Source organism: Protopterus annectens, chromosome 5.part0 (genome assembly GCF_019279795.1).
Source record: "Protopterus annectens isolate FY-2018-M chromosome 5.part0, PAN1.0, whole genome shotgun sequence".
Lineage (NCBI taxonomy): Eukaryota > Metazoa > Chordata > Ceratodontiformes > Protopteridae > Protopterus > Protopterus annectens.
The window spans coordinates 1,454,275,070-1,454,294,591 of NC_056735.1; the positions used below are offsets into that span (position 1 = coordinate 1,454,275,070).

Genomic DNA, 19,522 nt, shown 5'->3' on the forward strand with positions numbered 1-19,522 from the left:
ACCAAATTACCACCATAACAGCTACAAACAAATGCAATCTGAGGGTCATGCTGCTCAAAGCTAGAAGTCTAAATCTCAAAATGCACTCGCTCAAAGCACTCCTTAAAACTGAGAACATTGACATTTGTGCTGTAACAGAGACCTGGTTCAAGGCAGCAAAAAACACCCCTGCAATATGAGGCTATAACTCATTCTACACCTTTCAGCCCCAGAACTTGAACTGAAGCTCCAAAGGCAGTCGTGTTTCCATATTCACAAAGGATGCCCACACCTGCAGACTTGTAGCCCAACATAATGCATCTGAGATACTTTAGGTGCAGCTAACATTGGGTAAGACAGCAATTCAGGTCATAGCCTGCTATAGGTCCCCAACCATGTCCCAAGACTCACACTCCACGTTCCTAAGTACCCTGGAGAATATTAGGGTCCAACCTAACACTCTCATACTTGGTGATTTCAACTACCCCTCCATTAACTGGGAAAACTACTCATGTACTAATACACTTGCCCAACGCTTTCTGGAATTCATTAATTCCAATGCCCTGGACCAGCTTGTTCTTACCCTCACTAGAGGTAGCAACATCCTTGACCTGGTCATTACTAACATGGGTGACCGTTGCTCTACACCAATAGTGAACTCCTCCCTGGTTAGATTCGACCACAAACTAATCACCTTGGAAATCCACACACCCCCCACAAAGGTAACCATCATGGAAAACTTCTCCAATGCTAACTTTGGGGTCCTAAAAACAGAGTTGGCTAACTTCACGGCACCCATGCAAATGGAGAATAGTGCATGACAGCTGAATCATACACCAATGCACTGTACGAACATGTACACAAATGCATGGATCTAGCCATACCCAATTGAACCAAGATGCTCTCCTCAAAAAAAGGGAAGCCAATCTGGTGGTCCCCTGCCATAAACAAACTCTACAACAGAAGGAGGAAATGGATGCGGAATAAGGTGAAGTCCCAAGACTGGAAAAACTCCCTTATCAGCCTCAACAAAAGGTAGAGATCCCTCATCAAATCCTCTAAAGCTAGCTATGAAAACAGAATTGCAGCAGATAGTAAAGACAACCATAAGGCCTTCTACAGTTATGTAAAGAATCTCCACGGCAATACCCAGATTTGCTCTGAGCTACTGCACAATGGTACCTCCTATACCGAGCCAACAGATATTGCCAATATACAGGCCAACAGATTCAGTGCCAACTTTACCCCTCTCCCTCCCCCCAAAGGACCAATCACAATACCAGTAGATTGCCAGGCACCCAGTATTACTGCTGCACAGGTTAAAACATCACTGTCCAAGGCCAAGAATCCAGCTAACAATATCCCTGGCTGTGTTCTACATGAACTACAGAGTGAACTGGCACCTCACCTGTGTGCCCTGTTCAATCACATCCTCACCTCAGGCTTTGTCCCTACTGAATGGCGCACTGCTACAGTCATCCCTCTCCACAAGGGAGGTGTGACTACAGACCCTGGGAGCTATCGCCCCATTAGCCTGATGAGTCTGATATGCAAAGCTATGGAATGCATCATCATGGACATAATAAACAAGGATACAGGGAATCTCCAAACTCTGGATCCTACACAGTTTAGTTTTGTGAAGGGTAGATCATGCCTGCTCAACCTGGTCGACTTCCTTGAGTCGGTCACCAGAGCTGTGGATGAAGGCAAGGTGGTTCTTACAGCCTACCTTGATCTGGCCAAGGTCATTGATACCATTCCCCACTCAGGAATCATAGAAAAACTCACTAAGCTAGGCATCATCCTCTATATCACTAGGTGGGTTGCAAACTGGCTCACAGATAGAACCCACAGTGTGAAAGTAGCTGACTCCAAGTCAGACTGTCGACCAGTCATGAGTGGAGTCCCCTAGGGTTCAGTCCTTGGTCCTCTCCTGTTTGGTATCTACTTCTCTGAAGTCCAGACCAACACGATGGGACTCTGGCTGACAAAGTTCGCAGACGATTGCAAGTTGGGTGCTATTATTAACTCCCCAAGTGATGTTGACATCCTACAGAAAGGCCTCAATGAGACCAACGACTGGTGCTAGAACCATGGCCTTAAGCTCAATGCCAAAAAATGTGTCGTCATCCCCCTTGTGAAAAACCCAGTTCCCTTGAATTATCACATCGATGGGGTTTTGCATCCAGGAAATAAGAGGTCATTGTCTCCCTCTACTCTTCCCTCATTAGGCCAATCATTGAGTACAATGCCCCATTTGGCATGTACTTCACTAGACACCTGCAACAACTGGAGAGGCCAAAAAAGTACCTCACAAAGAGGATCCTAGGCCTTAAACATTTGTCCTATATGGACAGACTCAAAAAACTCCCAACTATTCTCTGTCTCATATCACCTATTTAGAGGAGATCTCTGCTTGAGTACAAAGCCATGTCTGACCCAGCTCTGTTATAAATGCTGCATCTAAAGAAATCCCAATCCCTCCGCACCACATGCTCGAGAGACCTCAACCTCATTACCACAATCAACAGAACATGCTGGAGAGTCAGGTTCATAACCCAGGGACTGCCCATGCTATGGAATAGACTTCCCATACATATCAAGCAGAGCATCTCACTGGCCCTCTTTAAGAGGAATCTTGATGAGGGGATGGGAAATAGAAAATTCACCCTAGGGATCACCCCAGTGGCTCTACTTGACAGAGGCACTTGGAACTAAGGTTGGGTGGCACAATGCCAGGGTAATCCTATGGGCTAGGCTTGTAAAGGCTTCAGGACCATTAGCCTAGTACACACCTCTGAACCTATGAACCTATGAACATTCTTATCTCTTGGGAACTTAAACATTATTTGCTGCCAGCATTGCAAAGGAAACCATAAAGTACTAGATATTCAACATATTATGACACATTTTGAACTGTCATCTCATGACTGGTTACTTCCACAAAGTGTTTTAATATACTCTCAAGATCTATGCAGAATAATCAATAACGTCCTTTAAAGATGAACCAAAATGTATAACCTATCTGTATGAAATTGTGTATAATAAACAGAATTTGGACAGCATTGTTTCAAGATTATACAAAATATTAATAAACTACAAAACAAAACCTCAGCTAAAATATTGGTATTACATTACTAAGGGGCAATCCTTATCTCCAGAAAATAAATCTAACATTTTACTTGCTGTTAAATTAACCTCTTGGTCACAATACTGAAGACTATATGCCTGGAAATTCCTGCACAGAGGCTTTTTAACACCCGATTAATTAGCAAAATGTAACACCTCTAAAAATGTTTCTTGTTGGAGATGTTCTCAGGTCTGTAAAGCTGATTGGGCACATATTTTTTATGTTTGTTCTGCTCTAACAAAATTGATAGTGACAATTTTTGAAAGCTTTATTTACAGAAATGCTTATACTATCTAAAGCATTGGTTTTATTAAATATAATTGAAGGGCTTCGTTTGAAAAAAGACAACTTGTATTTATTATGGACAATATTAGCAAGTGCTAGAAAATGCATAACCAGGAAATTAAATTCCAATATAGTATCTTCTTTCAAAGACTTTTCAGCCCTCCTGAAAGAAACTGCACTTAAAGAGATTAGAATCGAACTCAGAATCTATCTCAAGCCGCTAGACAACAATCCTTGGAGGAAAGCTTTATCTCTCATTGAAACTTTGCAAATGAAATTTATCTCTCTCTGATGGCAATACAATTGTTAATTGTTACTTTGCTAACCTACTTATAATTGTATTGTACTGGTTTTACTGGTTTTCTTTCACTGCTTTATCTCTCAGGCCAAATGTATATTTTGTATATAGTTATTTATTTAGTAGAGTTTGGATTATGACATAATTGTTCAATTATTCAATTTGTTATTAAAAATAAAAATTATTTGAGTTAAAAAAAAAAAAAAGATGATGAGAAATTGCGGCAGAACTGCTGATGTCAACAGAGCGCTTATAACCCTTCAACCTAAAGTATACATTTGACCTGATTGTTGCTCATGAAGGATTAAATGACCAATTACCTTGGAAGATGTGACGAGACCACTGCCATTCTGCACAACATACTCTGTGCACTCCCCCATAAGGCAAGGATATTAGAGGGATGGAGGGTGGCAAGTTGAACTATATAAAAAAGTGTTGCCACTAGTATCCTTTTACAATTTGGTCATCACTGCACCAGAAATTTTACCATTCAGTGTAGCTACCTCTGAAACAGCTGCGGAGCTTATCAAAGCATTGAAGCGTAACCTAATCGGACTTTTCAAGCATTGCATTAGTAAGCTTGATTCTATTCTCAAATACCCAGCTGCTTTTAGGCTTGCTGTATTGATCAAGCTCCCCTTAATTACCGACATGCTTGAACCCCTGTACTGTTTACTCTTAACCTAGCCAGCAAAGAGTAAAGGTTCTTAAAGTAGAGTATCCTACACACTACGCTCATATCCTGTCCTTGTGAACCTTACCTGTGAATACTTAATGTAGCTCTGCAGACACCAGGGCTATAACTTCAGGTCCTCTTGCTCTACCAGTCTTTTCAAACACTTTGCTAAGTGAATTTGAAGGACTATTACACCCTAAATTAGTCTTATCCCCTGTAACTCTACTCAGTTGCGTAGTGCAAGCCCAAGTTAGCGAGCATTGCCCTTACAAGACTGTCTGCAGTGAAAAACAGTAATTACTTCAAAACTTGAACAGTTTGAAATACTGCAGCCTTCCTTAATTGCATAGTTTTAGCCAGAATTAAGCTTTGCTGCACTCCCTAGTCACATGCCACCAGCTCTATTAACTACTCTACCTACCGACTAGAATTTTGAGACTGTACCTTTGTCCTGTGACTACAGTTGTTGGCCATTAACCTGGTTTTCACCTGCATCTTAATGCACACATTTGAGTTTTTTAAAACAAACAAATAAACTACAGAATGCAGTATTTAGGCACTGACATTTTCATCCTGCTTCTCACTGTATTTTTGTAAAAGAAAAGCAACAAAGACACTAAGCTGTAAACGCATTTTTTCTGTTTTGTAGCTATTTATCAATAGCATGAATGGCTTTTCTACTAGTAACTACCTGACATATACTGTTATAAAAAGTGAATAGAATACTGTGAATTCCTGCTGTAATATATAATGTACTGTCTTGTTAATTTTGTCTACATGCTCTATAGCTAACAATCATTTTATTTTTTCTTATTTTCTCTTTTGTCTCTCTCTGCCTGTACCAGCTTTCTGCTCCTATACCTCCCTACCTGCTGACCTGTATATACCCAGCTGGACGCCCAAGAAAGCTACTCAGTCTTTAGGAGTTAACTCTCCAGCTCCTTGGGAGACCACACTCTGATTGAGACAGTCGAAGTATGTCTTGCTATAACTTCTATGCAACCTGTAATACAATTAAAGTGATATAGTTATTGCCAGTTCGGTAAGCCTCTCAATTAGGTCAGCCAGCAGCCAACCCCCTCCCCCCAATCTTTTTTCTCTCTAATTTAACTGTACCTTTGGCCCAGACCTTCTTTATATCGAAGTAGTCTTCTCCTCCCCCCTCCCTCCCTGGCCTGACACACTTTTAGGAGATCTATTTAATTGTAGTTCAGAGACCAACCACTAGGTGGCGCCTCTATATTAGCCCCTGTATATATATCCTCTCTCATTTGCTCTCCCCTATCTACCTAACTCCCCCTCCAACTTTCTCTGGACTGACTGTTTTTTATCTCTCCTTGAACTAATTCATCTTCAATTCACTCTTTACTCCCCATACACACATACCACTGCCAGCACCTCAACATTTCTTCATACTCTATTTACTCGCAGACTTACCTGCATATTTCCTCTCCTTACTGATTGTCATCCTGACAAACTACTCTGGTGTCTCTACCCGCTCCATTCGCCCTGCGGGCTCACTCCGCTCCCCTACCCTACCCCCAAATATCACCCACCCCCAGTCTACCTACACTTATACACCCATAACCGCACCCCCTATAGAATAACCCAATCATACAATCCATCCCTAGCCACACCCACCTCAATCAATAACCATACACACTTCATCTTAACTCCCCTCAGGAATAGAACTCCTCCCACCAACACTTGACTACACCTTCCTATAATCTCACCTCTGCTCTTAAGTCCTACCCCTCCAATCACCCACTACACACTCCTTAGCTATGCCTTACCATTGCCATTTACTACTAGTCCTCTTCCTCCTACCCACTACTCTAACTACTACCTACCTCTTAACCTCCTTCGAACATCCCCTCCTCTCTACTCTTACCATTCCAATCAAACAAACTCTTACAGCTATACATGCTTCATCTACATGCTTTTTTAATGTCACTTATAAACCCAGTTACTTTCTACCTAAATATCATCGATTAATGCACATCAAATATTCCAGTCCAAACAATAGAAAATCATTTGACTACCATTGGAAATCTCCACAATTCAAGAACTTTATATCACTCCACTCCTTAATAGATGGAGACATTCACCCTAATCCAGGTCCAAACCCTTCCCTACTCACCACAAGCAGCAACCAATACAAGATAACCCTCTTTCCTTCAATCAAACCCTCCAAATCTCTCTCAATAGCCCATCTAAACATACGTAGTATTTGCAACAAAATACCTCAAGTTCATGCCCTTCTAGATGTCCATCAGTTTGACATCCTCTGTTTAACATAAACTTGGCTTAAACCCACAATAAATGATAATGAAATTATCCCCACAGGTTATAGTATCTTTCAAAAAGACCGCACAACCAAAAAAGGTGGCGGGGTAGCAATTCTCTACAAATCAGGACTACAAATTAGTATCATAAATCCTAATCTACCGTCAGATAATAATGCAGAAATAATTATTTCCAGACTACAGCTTAACTCCAACAAATCATTAAACATCATCTGCTCCTATCTTCCCCCAGGTAAAAATCAAAGTATACTAGAAGACATATAAACTGGCTTTCTTCATACCTCCCACAGGAAACCATAATCCTAGGTGACTTTAACATAGACTGGAATTTATGTACCCACACTAACCCATCCACCCTTATCAACCTGTATGGTTACTCACAAGCTATAAACTCCCCTACCAGAAAAAATAAACTTAATAATAAAGAAAGCATCCTGGATTGGATACTAACAAATAGCCCACATCAAAAATATACAACAGGAACCATCCCAGACGACCTCAGTGACCACTCTCTAATATATATTATCAGACATAAAACAAACCTTACTATCCCAATTTCTATTAGAACAACTCGATCCAAAAAACATTTTGACCCCTATCTGTTCCAAACCGATCTTAAGCAATGTAACTGGTCACCTCTTAAATTTCTCCCTATAAATGAAGCAGTTAATCACTTCAATAACACTTTCCTAGTAATCCTGGACCATCATGCCCCAATTCGCTCTATAAGAATCAAAACCAAACCAGCTCCTTGGCTCTCATATCATACTAGGAAACTAATCCATAGCAGAAATAAATCTTGGGCAAAATGGCATTCCACAAAGAATAGTTCCGATCACCAAACCTTTAGACAACTAAGAAACGTAACAAAAAAAGCTATCCTACAGGATAAAAAGAACTTTTACATCCAATTACAACAATCATCCCTTAAACAACCACAAAAGTTTTGGACAACTATTAACACACTTCTGTCCCCAGGCAAAACAGCCACACCTAATCCATTAGGCTCTAACCCTGATTGCCCAACACAAACAGCAAATTACTTTAACTCTTTCTTCACTACCTCTATACTAAATCTAGCTAACCATTTAACCCCTGACACCTCTAAACTCCCCATTCCTAACTCCACTCCTCCCCCATTATTCCACTTGGAACCTATACCCACTTCTTATATCTGTTCCCTACTCCAAAAATTAAAACCTACTACCCCCTCGGCTGATAAACTACCAGCAGAATTCCTCCAAATAGGAGCCAAAGCTATTACCTACCCCATCTCCATATTAATCAATAGAACCATAAAAGAAGGCACTATACCATCAATCTGGAAAATCTCATACATTATTCCTCTTCACAAAGGTGGAAACTCCATTGAGTTCTCCAACTTTCGCCCCATAGCCCTACTCTCCCCTCTTGCTAAAATAATGGAGAAGTGTATCCACAAACAATTACTAAACCACCTACTCCTTCATAATCTCCTAGCTGTCAGCATGGTTTCCGATCATTTCATAGTACCACCACAGCCTTGTTATCCTTCACTAACTGTATCAACAAGAATCGCAATAAAAATATCCTTACCTCTGCTTTCTTTGTTGACTTATCAAAAGCCTTCGACATGGTTAATCACCAACTTCTCCTCCACCTATTGAAGTCCCTCTCTCTTGACATTCCTGCTATGAACTGGTTTACATCCTACCTCGAAAATAGACAACAGGCAGTCCTCTGGCAAAATCATCTTTCAGACCTCCTTCCCACCTCCCTACGTGTCCCCCAGGGCTCCATATTAGGTCCTCTACTGTTTTACATTTTCATAAACGACCTTCATCTTTCTACTCCACCCTCTACCTGCATTCAATATGCAAATGATTCTACTATCATCTGTTCAGGCACATCCCAAACCGAACTTCATTCTCTCACACAAAAACTTTCAGCACAATAGAAGAATGGTTCTCTAACCACTGTCTTCTCCTTAACCCAAAAAAAACTAAACTTCTGCTCTTCACACCCTCCCACTTGTCTACCCCTCTTCATTTCACACTCATATCCAGCAACGGTACCCTCATTTCTCCAGACCCCACCACCAAACTCCTAGGAATTACTATTGATAACCACCTAAATTTTGACATACACATAAATACTACAATAAAGTCTACTAACAGAAAACTTGGATCACTATATAGAATCAAACCTTTCCTTACTCTAGAAGCCAGAACCACAATAGCTAGAACCCACTTAATCTCTACCCTATTATATGCTTCCCCCATATATACCAATCTTTCCAAAAAATAACCTCAACAAACTTTCTAAATCTTATAACAATATAGCCAGATTTGCCAGCAACTCTCCATATAGGACTCATCACTGTCAGAACCTAAAACAACTAGGTTGGCTTGAACTCCCCCACCAACTACAATTTAACCAACTTATAATAGCTCACAAAGCCCTACATCGACCCAATAACACCCCAATTCTTTCCACCCTCATAATGCCATACAAAAACCTGAAGAATCTACGCTCCTCAAACAAAATGCTGATTCACACTACCCTATTAAAAAACTCAGCTGGTGACTCTCAATTCTCTAACTCAGTTGGTAAAATATGGAATCTATTACCACATGACCTAACTACCCAGACCTCTCTCCCACTATTTAAAGCTAACCTAAGACTTTTCTTCACTAACTACTGGTTATGTTCGTGTACCAACCCTGACTAACTGTCTACCCTTAAACTATCTGTTACTCTCAAAACCATAATATATTTATCCATTACCCTGTTTCATATATCTCACTATAGACTAACCTTCTTAACTATTTACTAATATTGTGAGTTATGACTACTATTTGCCATGTTTGACTTTTTTCTACTGTTTTTGAAAAGTGTTAACTTTAGGATCTAATAATCTGTTAATGTCATTTTTCTAATTTTGAATGTCATATTTTATATGTTTATATATATATATATATATATATATATATATATATATATGTGTTTTTCCTGGAGCTTTTCTCCCCGGGCCTCTACTGAAAATGGACATGTATCCAGTTAGACTAGCCCGGTCAACAAATGTAAAATAAAAATAAAAAAATAAAAAAACATCCAAATAATTTATGGTATCAGGACTAGGACAATATGCATTGTAAATTCCAATCCATATGATTGTCTTTTAGATGTTTGAAGAAATTAAAATGTTATAGTACACCAGTGTTGACTAAATACAGGTCATTTATATATCTTTTCTGCATAATAGCATAATCACAAAAGAACTTGCAACCGGGATAAGCCGAAAGACACAACAACAACAACAACAACAACAACAAAAAACTTGCAGCCAGACATATATTCAGTTTCGAAAAGGCCCATGACTGAATTTACATATAAGAGTACAAAGCTTGTCCCCGTTGCAAAGCTTGTCCCCATTGCTGTACCCTCTTTCTGACAAAACATTTTTTGCTCAAACATAAAGACATTATGATTAAGGTGGAACCATATCACTTCAGCAATAAATTAAGAAATAGGTTAGAGCTACCCTCCCAAAAAAGGGCTTCCATGACTATAGTATGTTAAATATTGGTATAGAAATATTTAACTTCATGTATTTCTCAATAATAGTTTTCTTTCCAAACAAACTTGGATGGGTGATGTAAATTATAACTGGATTATCCAGATGTGATACCGAGAGTTGACAGTCCAGCAAACTCCCACACATTTATGTTAACCTTTTAAAATGAAGTATAATACATATGATATGAAGAGACTAGCAGCTGAAAAAGAAGTTAGGAGGCAGCAGGATACAGCAATCTTTTATTGTAAGAAGCTTAATATGACATTTTCTAAATATGCAAAAACTAGTCGACTACTTCTGTTTACAGTGGTCCTTGTCCAGTCGACTACTTCTGTTTACAGTGGTCCTTGTCCATGTCGACTACTTCTGTTTACAGTGGTCCTTGTCCATGTCGACTACTTCTGTTTACAGTGGTCCTTGTCCATGTCGACTACTTCTGTTTACAGTGGTCCTTGTCCATGTCGACTACTTCTGTTTACAGTGGTCCATGTCCATGTCGACTACTTCTGCTTACAGTGGTCCATGTCCATGTCGACTACTTCTGTTTACAGTAGTCCTTGTCCATTACATTACTCTGCATGTTGCTGAACATGCTTGTAACAATGGATGTAGTAGGCATGACCTCTGTTACTAACTGGACATGGGATGGGTGCACAGCACTGCCCATGAGGCCAGTTGATTCCACTTTAATCTCTATACATGTTTGTTTCTTTGTTTTGAAAAACTAAATAAAAACTAAAACCATGGAGAAATATTTGTTTTCTGCACAAGTAGCTTTAAAAGATATCACAAATTCAATAATACTAAGGACTGAGCTACCTACATAAACCTCTATAAAGCAAAGGACAGCATTTCTTCAAAGAAATGACCCATTCTAGGTTTTAGTACTAAATTACTCATATGTTAATAATGCAACTTAAAGAAACTCACAAGCACTTGCTTATGCATTACTGCAAAATACAATCAACCTAACACATTTGCAGGCTACAGACATACAAACATAGTATGTCAATATGGACTCACACACACACACTCACATGCAAGCATGCACGCACACACACACACACACACACACACACACACACACACACACACACACACACACACACACACACACACACACACACACACACACACACAGCGTCACAGAAACATAAGGTGTTCCAAAAATTATTACCTGGCATGCCTGGTAGTCCTGGAGGGCCTTTTTCACCGTTTTTGTCTTTTCTCTCACATGGGTCACCTGCAGACACACATTTTTGTTAGACTAATCATTACAAGTATTACGTTCCATCTACAAGAGTTAAACTGTAGTTTAATTTCCTTATATAACACAATACTAGGACATGATTTAAATAAAAATGTTTATGTACATATATAAGCACTTGGAAAAAATCACAGTCTACAAGTAGAAGAAATTAGTTATATAGGAGCCTACTTTGACATTACATTTCTGCTGTTATGAATACTTCTGCATTTAATTGGACTTATTTTGCAGAATTTCTTCATAGTAACCATTGTAAAAACAAAGCCTCTTTATCACTGCTCAGGGCCTATTAAAACAATAAAAGGCCTCTGCTCCTCCAGTCTTTGAGGGTACAGGCATGAGATAAGTTCCCAAATAATTTATGGGGAACATGTGAAGTGGAAACTAGGTTATATGACAGAATTATTTTGTTCTGCACTTTTTAAAATGAAACTAGACAAATCTACAGAACTGTTGAATTAGTATAAGCCATGAAAAACTTAATGTAATACATATCTTATAGCTTGCTATGGGAACAAAACAGAAAACTAAGGCAAGCAGAAAGAAAATGACAAAAATTTCATAAACACAGACAGAAGCAACATGGAAATTCATTGGAAGCAATACAGCATAAAACTCACACTGCACACTTGAGCTGAGCTGTGCTGTTCTGTTACAATGTGACACACTTAGTTAATTCCTATTGATAGTGAATTTGCGTGATTATGAATTGTATACACAGCCCCACCCACAATAAGATACACACACACACACACACACACACACACACACACACACACACACACACACACACACACACACACACACACACACACACACACATCTATCTATATCTGTGTGTGCGTGTGTGTGTGTATATATATATATATATATATATATATATATACATAAATATACAATATACCTGTATACAGATATATATATATATATATATATATATCTATATATATAAATATATATATATATATATATATATATATATAATATATATATGTATATATATAAATATATAGATATATATATATATATAGACATATATATGTATATATATATATATATATATATATATATATATATATATATATATATACCTAATCTATATCTCTATATATATTTCTATAGCTATAGATAGATAAAGATATATATATAGATAAAGATACAGATATATTCATACACAACCACACACATATGCATAGGAGCACACTGTGATACCTGCACACATAACGATGCATATGCAGACATACACACACACAGACACACACGCACACACACACACACACACACACACACACACACACACACACACACACACACACATACACACACACACACACACACACCAGTAGGTGAAGCAGCCCTATTTAACCCTAAACAAATTCTTCTCTAGAGATATATAAGTGCAGAGCAGGAGATGCAAGGGCCTAATTTAAACAGGCCATGCCCACAGGGTACTATTTATTTATATATAGCATCTTAAACTCTCTCTGCTCAGTACTGTATCTGCTTTACTGAGTGGAGGGATGACTATGAACTTGGAACCCAAATACACAAAGATCTTTGTGTCTGTGTATGGGTACAGGACAGTATTTGACTCGATACTGTGACTGAATGTGCATGACTGCATAGCATTTTTATGTGAATATCTGTGAATTTTGTAACAAATTTGTAGTGCATGGAGTGCCATGATTACATTCCAATACTGGGAAAAGAATAAAGTTGTAAAGTGCTTCTGTAGTGCAAAACCTGATCATAACAGGGCCTAGAGGTGTGTGTGTAAAACTTGTTACACACCACTCTACGTGTTGTTATGATCATGTCTTCCTTCTCAACTGTCCCTGAGTATTTTGTCTCACCCATGATTATAGTCAGTCAAAAATGCCGGAGATCCAGCTTCACTATTCTTATTGTTCAGAAAATGCATATCAGTTTAAAACCTCGTCTTCCATTAACATTTTTTGAATGAATTAGGCCAATATTTAAAAACTGTCCCAGATTTTCTTCCTTTTACTCCACCCTCACCCATTCTTAAGGAAATAAGCTGAATGGTCTATTGATGTCTCTATAACAGAACTCGCTAAGTGCATTATCAGCTTCCAAATCCAGTAAAACACTTAGCGCTTTTGTTTTATAATCAGTAGTACATGGGACAGATAAATGTCCATATACTACAAAGTCTTATGATTGGGTCTCCAATCATAACCTTTATTATCTGTTCTCAAAATGAATACTTATATTCCATTTGTCAACATCCATGTCATGAACACACAATAAACTGGCTATAATCAGTGATCCAATGATAACCCTTTATGTCTCATCTTTCTATATTATTGAGCAGTACAACCTATAAAGGTACTGAAGTCTTGTGTTTCTGATGTTAACCATAATTGCTGGATGCAATACAGAACTTAAAAATATCCTGTATGATTCTATAAGTCAGGAAAAAGTCTCCCCTAATTATGTGATATTTTACTTTTTAGGTTCATAGAAGATTTCTAGGCTAACTGCTCAAGAGACTTTACAAGCCTAGCCAATATAGTCAGATTTTACCCAGTATATGGCCTCTAGGGGCAGGAGGATGGCATGGATTTGTGCCCATGCCATGAGTATTTTACAGGTTTTACAGATTAACATAGACACCACCCTAGGTTTGAATTTACAATTCAAAAAAAGCAGCCAGCACCATAGTGTATTTAGCACTTATGTAGTTTAATGAATGATAGCGGCTTCACCAACATGATGTTGGTGAAGCCACTATCACTCATTAAACTACATGAGTACTAAATACACTATGGTGCTGGCTGCTTTTTTTGAATTTTGTGTTTAGTGTTCTGGCCGTTTGCACCAGCCGTACTTGCCAGCGAGTTTCAGGAAGCTTGAATTTACGATCCCCCATCCATCAACATAGTTTGATCTTGAAGAGGGCCAGGAAAGGACTCTGGTGAATGTGAATGGGATGCCTTTTCCAAAGAACTAGCAATCTCTAGGACATAAATCTGTTTTTTCCAGCATGCTCTGTTTGATTCAATAAGTTTAGATCCAGAGAATGGATGAGCTTTATAATGTTTGTCTTGAAGATATGTAGCAGCTCCATCAGGGCTGGATTTGTGAGTGCCTTGTAGTTCAGGCATTGGTCACCCCTCAACAGCCAGTACAAGTTGATATCCTGTATTTTCTTAGTGAGGAGCCTTTCAGGTTGTTCCACCTGTTGTAGATGGCTGATTGAGTATATTCCAAATGGTGCACTACACTCGATTATTGGTCTATTGAGGGCTGTGTATAGTGGGGCTATAATTTCCCTGGATCTGGATGCCACATGCTTACTTATAAGTTGTGCCATATAGAATGACTTCCTCACTAATGTAAATACGTAATGGTTAAAGTTCAGGCTACTATCTTCCTGTGCACCAAGTTCCCTTAACTCAGAGTCTACTCTTAGGGGTGTGTTGTTAATGTTGTAGTTAGCAGGTGTATTTGATTTACCAATAGGTATGATAATGCATTTCTTTGCACTTAGTTTCAGGCCATGGCTCTAACACCAATCATTTGCCTTATTTAGATCCTCTTCAGTGATATCTGTATCACTGGGGGATTCAATGATTGCCCTCATCTTGCAGTCATCTGTAAACATTGTTATCCAGAGGCCTTCCACATTGGCCTTGGCATCGGAGAAGTATATTCTGAGCAGGAATGGTCCTGGCACTGTGCCCTGTGGTACATCTCTAGTAACTGGACTCTTGCTGGAATTTGAATCACCCACTTTAACTACATGGGGCCTGCCCTTGATTCAATTGGCTAGTCATTGGGTGATGTAGGGATTTATATCCAGTTTTGTGAGTTTACTTATAACACCCGAGTGGAGAATTGTGTCAAATGCCTTGGCCAAGTTGAGGTAGATGATGTGCACTGTTTTGCTCTCATCCATGGCCTTAGTGACTTTCTCAAAGAAGTCCAACAGATTCAGTAGACATGGCCTGCCCTTGACAAAGCTGAACTGGGTCAGATTCAGTGTTTGGAGGTCCCTATGTCTTTATTTATCAGATCCATGATTATTCTTTCTATGGCCTTACAAACAAGACTAGTCAGTATTATGGGTCTATAATTTCCTTGGTCAGTTGATGTTCCTCCCTTATGCAGAGGGTTGACAATAGCTGTTCTCCATTCTAAGCTGATCTGGAATCTGTGGTTAAATAGAGATCCTATTGGGCTTGATTTGTTCTGATTCAAGCTACTTTAGAGGCAACTAGGTATAGAGTTAGGCCCCACTGATGGCATGTTTTTAGCTTTGGAGAGTGCTGCGGCTATCTGTTCATTGGTGACAATTGGTGGAGGAGTGGTTGGGGGTAAAATTTGAGCTGAATTTATTGGCTAGCAGATTTGCTTATATCTTCTGGGTATAGGAAATGCCATCTATAACTAATTCCGCACATTGTTGGGTGTTGCCCTTAAGATTGTGGAGATAATTGAAAAAAGGCTATTTTTACTTCAAAAACTGCTTTCAGAGACTTGACTAGCTCCCTGATTCACTTGTTTATACTAATGAGGGCTTATTACTCTAGTTTGTACCTTCCCTCTTACTTTTCAACAGGATTTTCTTTCATTTGTTGCACAACCTATTAAGACCAGGGGTCCGCCAGGGTGGCTTGTTTTTGAGGTTGACATGGGCTTATTTGGTTCGATACTGCCATTTCTATGCAGTCGTTTACATAGTTGTACAGAGTTTTTGTGTACTTCTCTGCATAAGGTACTGTATGTTCTAAATTTGCGGGAGCTTGAAATCTAGCCATGGCATCACTTAATAGGTGGTAGTTTGCCTTAGAAAAGTTTAAGTTTTTGGGTGTTTGGTGAGGTGTCTAATTTTATGTTATTTTCCAGGGAGACCACTTTGCGATGTGATCTTACAATGAGAACATCACACATGGGAGGTGCAGCACTCTCCCATATTTGTGAGTACTGGATCTAGAATATTTGTTCCCTTGGTGGGATTGCAGGCCAGCTACTCCATGTTAGTGGCTGTGTATGCCTCTCAGTTAATGGAGGGGTAGTTAACATCACCCATGGGTATGGTATTAGGATAGATGGTGAGTGATTCAAGTAACTCTAGATATGACATGTGGGTTTCTTGATTCATGGAGGGTGAACTGTATCTTGAAAGAATATTGTAATGGATTTTTCCCATAGTTAGTTGTACATGGAGTAGCTCAAGCATGTCATAATGTTTGACCAGCCTGGAAGTGAAATTATCCTTTATGTAGATGGATACAACTCTGTCTTTCACTCTTTCATGTTCAGTGCTTGAATGGAGTGTATGATAGGCATTATAGCCATGCACTGCTGGAGTACTTTTTCATGGCTTTAAACCATACTTCTGTAACTGCATAAACATCAGCATTCTCCAAGGTGAGCAGAGCTTTGAGGGAGTACAGTTTCTTGTTAGGACTCCTAGCATTGAGCAGTAACACTTTTAACTTGTCTTGAGTAGCTTTTCTTATATTGGAAGGTTTGACTGTTCGGCAGTCCATAAAAAAGCAATATAGTGGTGTATAATGTTTTGGCCAACATTCAAAAGCCTAGAGGTGACAGGTGGAGACCATCCCTGGCACAGCAGCATGGTCTGTCAACCATGTCCTCCCAGGCTGACAAACATTGAACCCGTTTAGATTGACACCAGTAGCTAAGCCAACTGTTAAAGTCATTAATGTTTTGTCTGTATTGCGGCATCATCCTTGGAGACTGTAGAATGCTGCTCAGTGTTAAGTTCATACCTGCCTGTGACACATATTCTGAGAGTTCAGTCATGTCTCTCTTCATATAGTCCAGGGTGGTACATCTCAAGTCATCTACTCCCACATGGACTATGCGTAATACTGGTATCACACTGCCAGCCCAGCTATCTAGAATTTTGTAAATAATTCTACGTAATTTGTGAATATTGATATGATTTATACAGAACTGTATGTTATGTAGTGAGCTTCAAGAATGTAACCACAGCATACCCTGTTGGAACATAAAAGATTAACCTGCAAAACTTATGAATAGTTGAGGTTAAGTTACTTTATAGCAAGGCCATAAACAAAAGATATTATCTCTCTGTTTCAGTTCAATAGCAGACACAATGTCCAGAGCTAGAAGTTTTTTTATTGTCTTTTAATAAAAGTAATTACTAGGTTTAAAATGTAAAGTATTTTATTGTTTTACAACTTCCAAGATCTGGCTAACATGTGAGAGATATGTACTTTTAACACAGAGATGTCAACATTCTATTAGTTTCTGTTTTAGCCTGGGAACTAAAGTCAGGTGACAAAAATGATGTCATCCAGGCTAACCCAGCAGTAAAATGTGATATTGATTTAAGAACTCTCTGTGAGAGAAGCTATGCATTTTGTATTTTGTCTTGGACCTGGAAACAACCACTCATCATCAACATCTGCACTTTCTTGCTATAAGTAAGACTTAGGGCATAGTATCTCTTTAGTTATAGTTAGGAATAAAATAAAGATTTATTTAGATGTTTTCTGTATTTATTTGAGACTGCCCTGCAATGTTGTTTTAAAATATTTCCTGTGATTTTGAACTATGAAGTAACTGCGCTTGTTATTGACTATTGTTTTGTTTTTTTATTATTTATTGTTAAATATATTTAAACCTATCTTTGTAGCTGATGTTTGTAAGACATATTTAAGCTCTGAGAGAACTTGCATATATATTTGGTGACACTGTAAAGGCCACTCCTAATAGCCTGGTGCTTGGTCAGAACTAACATTACACAGTAGGATTGGATACCCTTTGTAATGGCCTTAGAGTAGCTGATATAGAGTTGACTGGTGGCAGCTGGAACTACCTTATAGTCTGGGCAAAAGGGGACATAGCTAGTAAACCTGTGCTAGCCTTTCTCAGGTGTGTGTGTGTGTATTTTTATATCAATCCAGTCTCAAAGTGTGTGTGTGTGTGTGTGTGTGTGTGTGTGTGTGTGTGTGTGTGTGTGTGTGTGTGTGTGTGTGTGTGTGTGTGTGTGTGTGTGTCAGGTCCTTGGGAAGGGACACAAAGCACTAGTTGGACAGAGAGGGTTTTGGAGGTTTTGGCTTGGCCACTCAGCTGAGATCTCAATCCTATAGCTGTGCCAGTGGGGAGCCTTCTTGGGAATCTGGAGAAAGAGGGAGAAACCAGCCCCAGACTGACTGGGGTCTCTGTGTGTGCTTAAGAGAAACTGCACTTTGCTGTGCATGTACTTGTCATCCTCCCAATGTGTACCTCCCCTAGCTGCCACCAGTGGTGAGGATTGAGGCTCCTTGATTACTGAGCCAGTGCAGGGGCATCACAACTGGTACTTAGGGGTGAGTGACCTGAGTGCCTGTCTGATCTTTTGGATCCTGGCCCCTGACAGGGAACTGCCTGTAACTCCCTCTTTATCCAGCCTTGTAAGTGGGACATCAGTGTGTCTCATAATGGAGTCACCTATGACCAGAATGTTGGGTTGTAAAATGTTTTGTCTTATGGGTTTGGTAGTTGACACACAATGAGATGTGGTTTTATGTGTTGTGCTGGTAAATGTCTTGTTTGTGAGCATGCAGAGTTTCACGGGACTGCACCTGAGAGACCTTTGAGTCTTGGGTGAGTTACATGTGAGCACGTCCACATATGTAGGTCTATGCATGTGCTCCTTAGTGGGTGTGGTGAGTGGAGTGAGTCACTGGCAACCTGCTTGTTGCATTTTGTGTCTGCATGTGTAAGTCTGCATAGCTCTCAACTATCATATTTTGGGACTTTTTCTCATAAATCTTGTGCTTTTCTGGCAAATCAGTGAGGACTGAATTCACTATATAATAACAGACATTTAAGTTTCAGAGTTTATATCCTTTAGAAAATGCATGCAAACACAAAAACTTTTATTCTAGCAACTTTCTATGTTTATAAGAACAATATTTAAAATCTGTCCCTATATTTGGGCCTTTGTTTCCCCATTATTTTTGGCTTTGTCCAGATTTCTTGCATTAAGAGGCTGAGAGGTATGAGAATCTGTTCTCC

General features: G+C 39.2%; 1 protein-coding gene across 1 annotated transcript in view; it reads right to left on the reverse strand.

Moving 5' to 3' along the window:
* The window catches only part of COL4A2 (collagen type IV alpha 2 chain), a 1,470,466-nt gene that overhangs the window by 420,964 nt on the left and 1,029,980 nt on the right, over window positions 1–19,522 (reverse strand). The window contains exon 26 of the mRNA XM_044071270.1: window positions 11,411–11,476. Within this exon, the coding sequence (XP_043927205.1) occupies window positions 11,411–11,476 (66 nt within the window). The remainder of the gene's footprint in view (window positions 1–11,410; window positions 11,477–19,522) is intronic.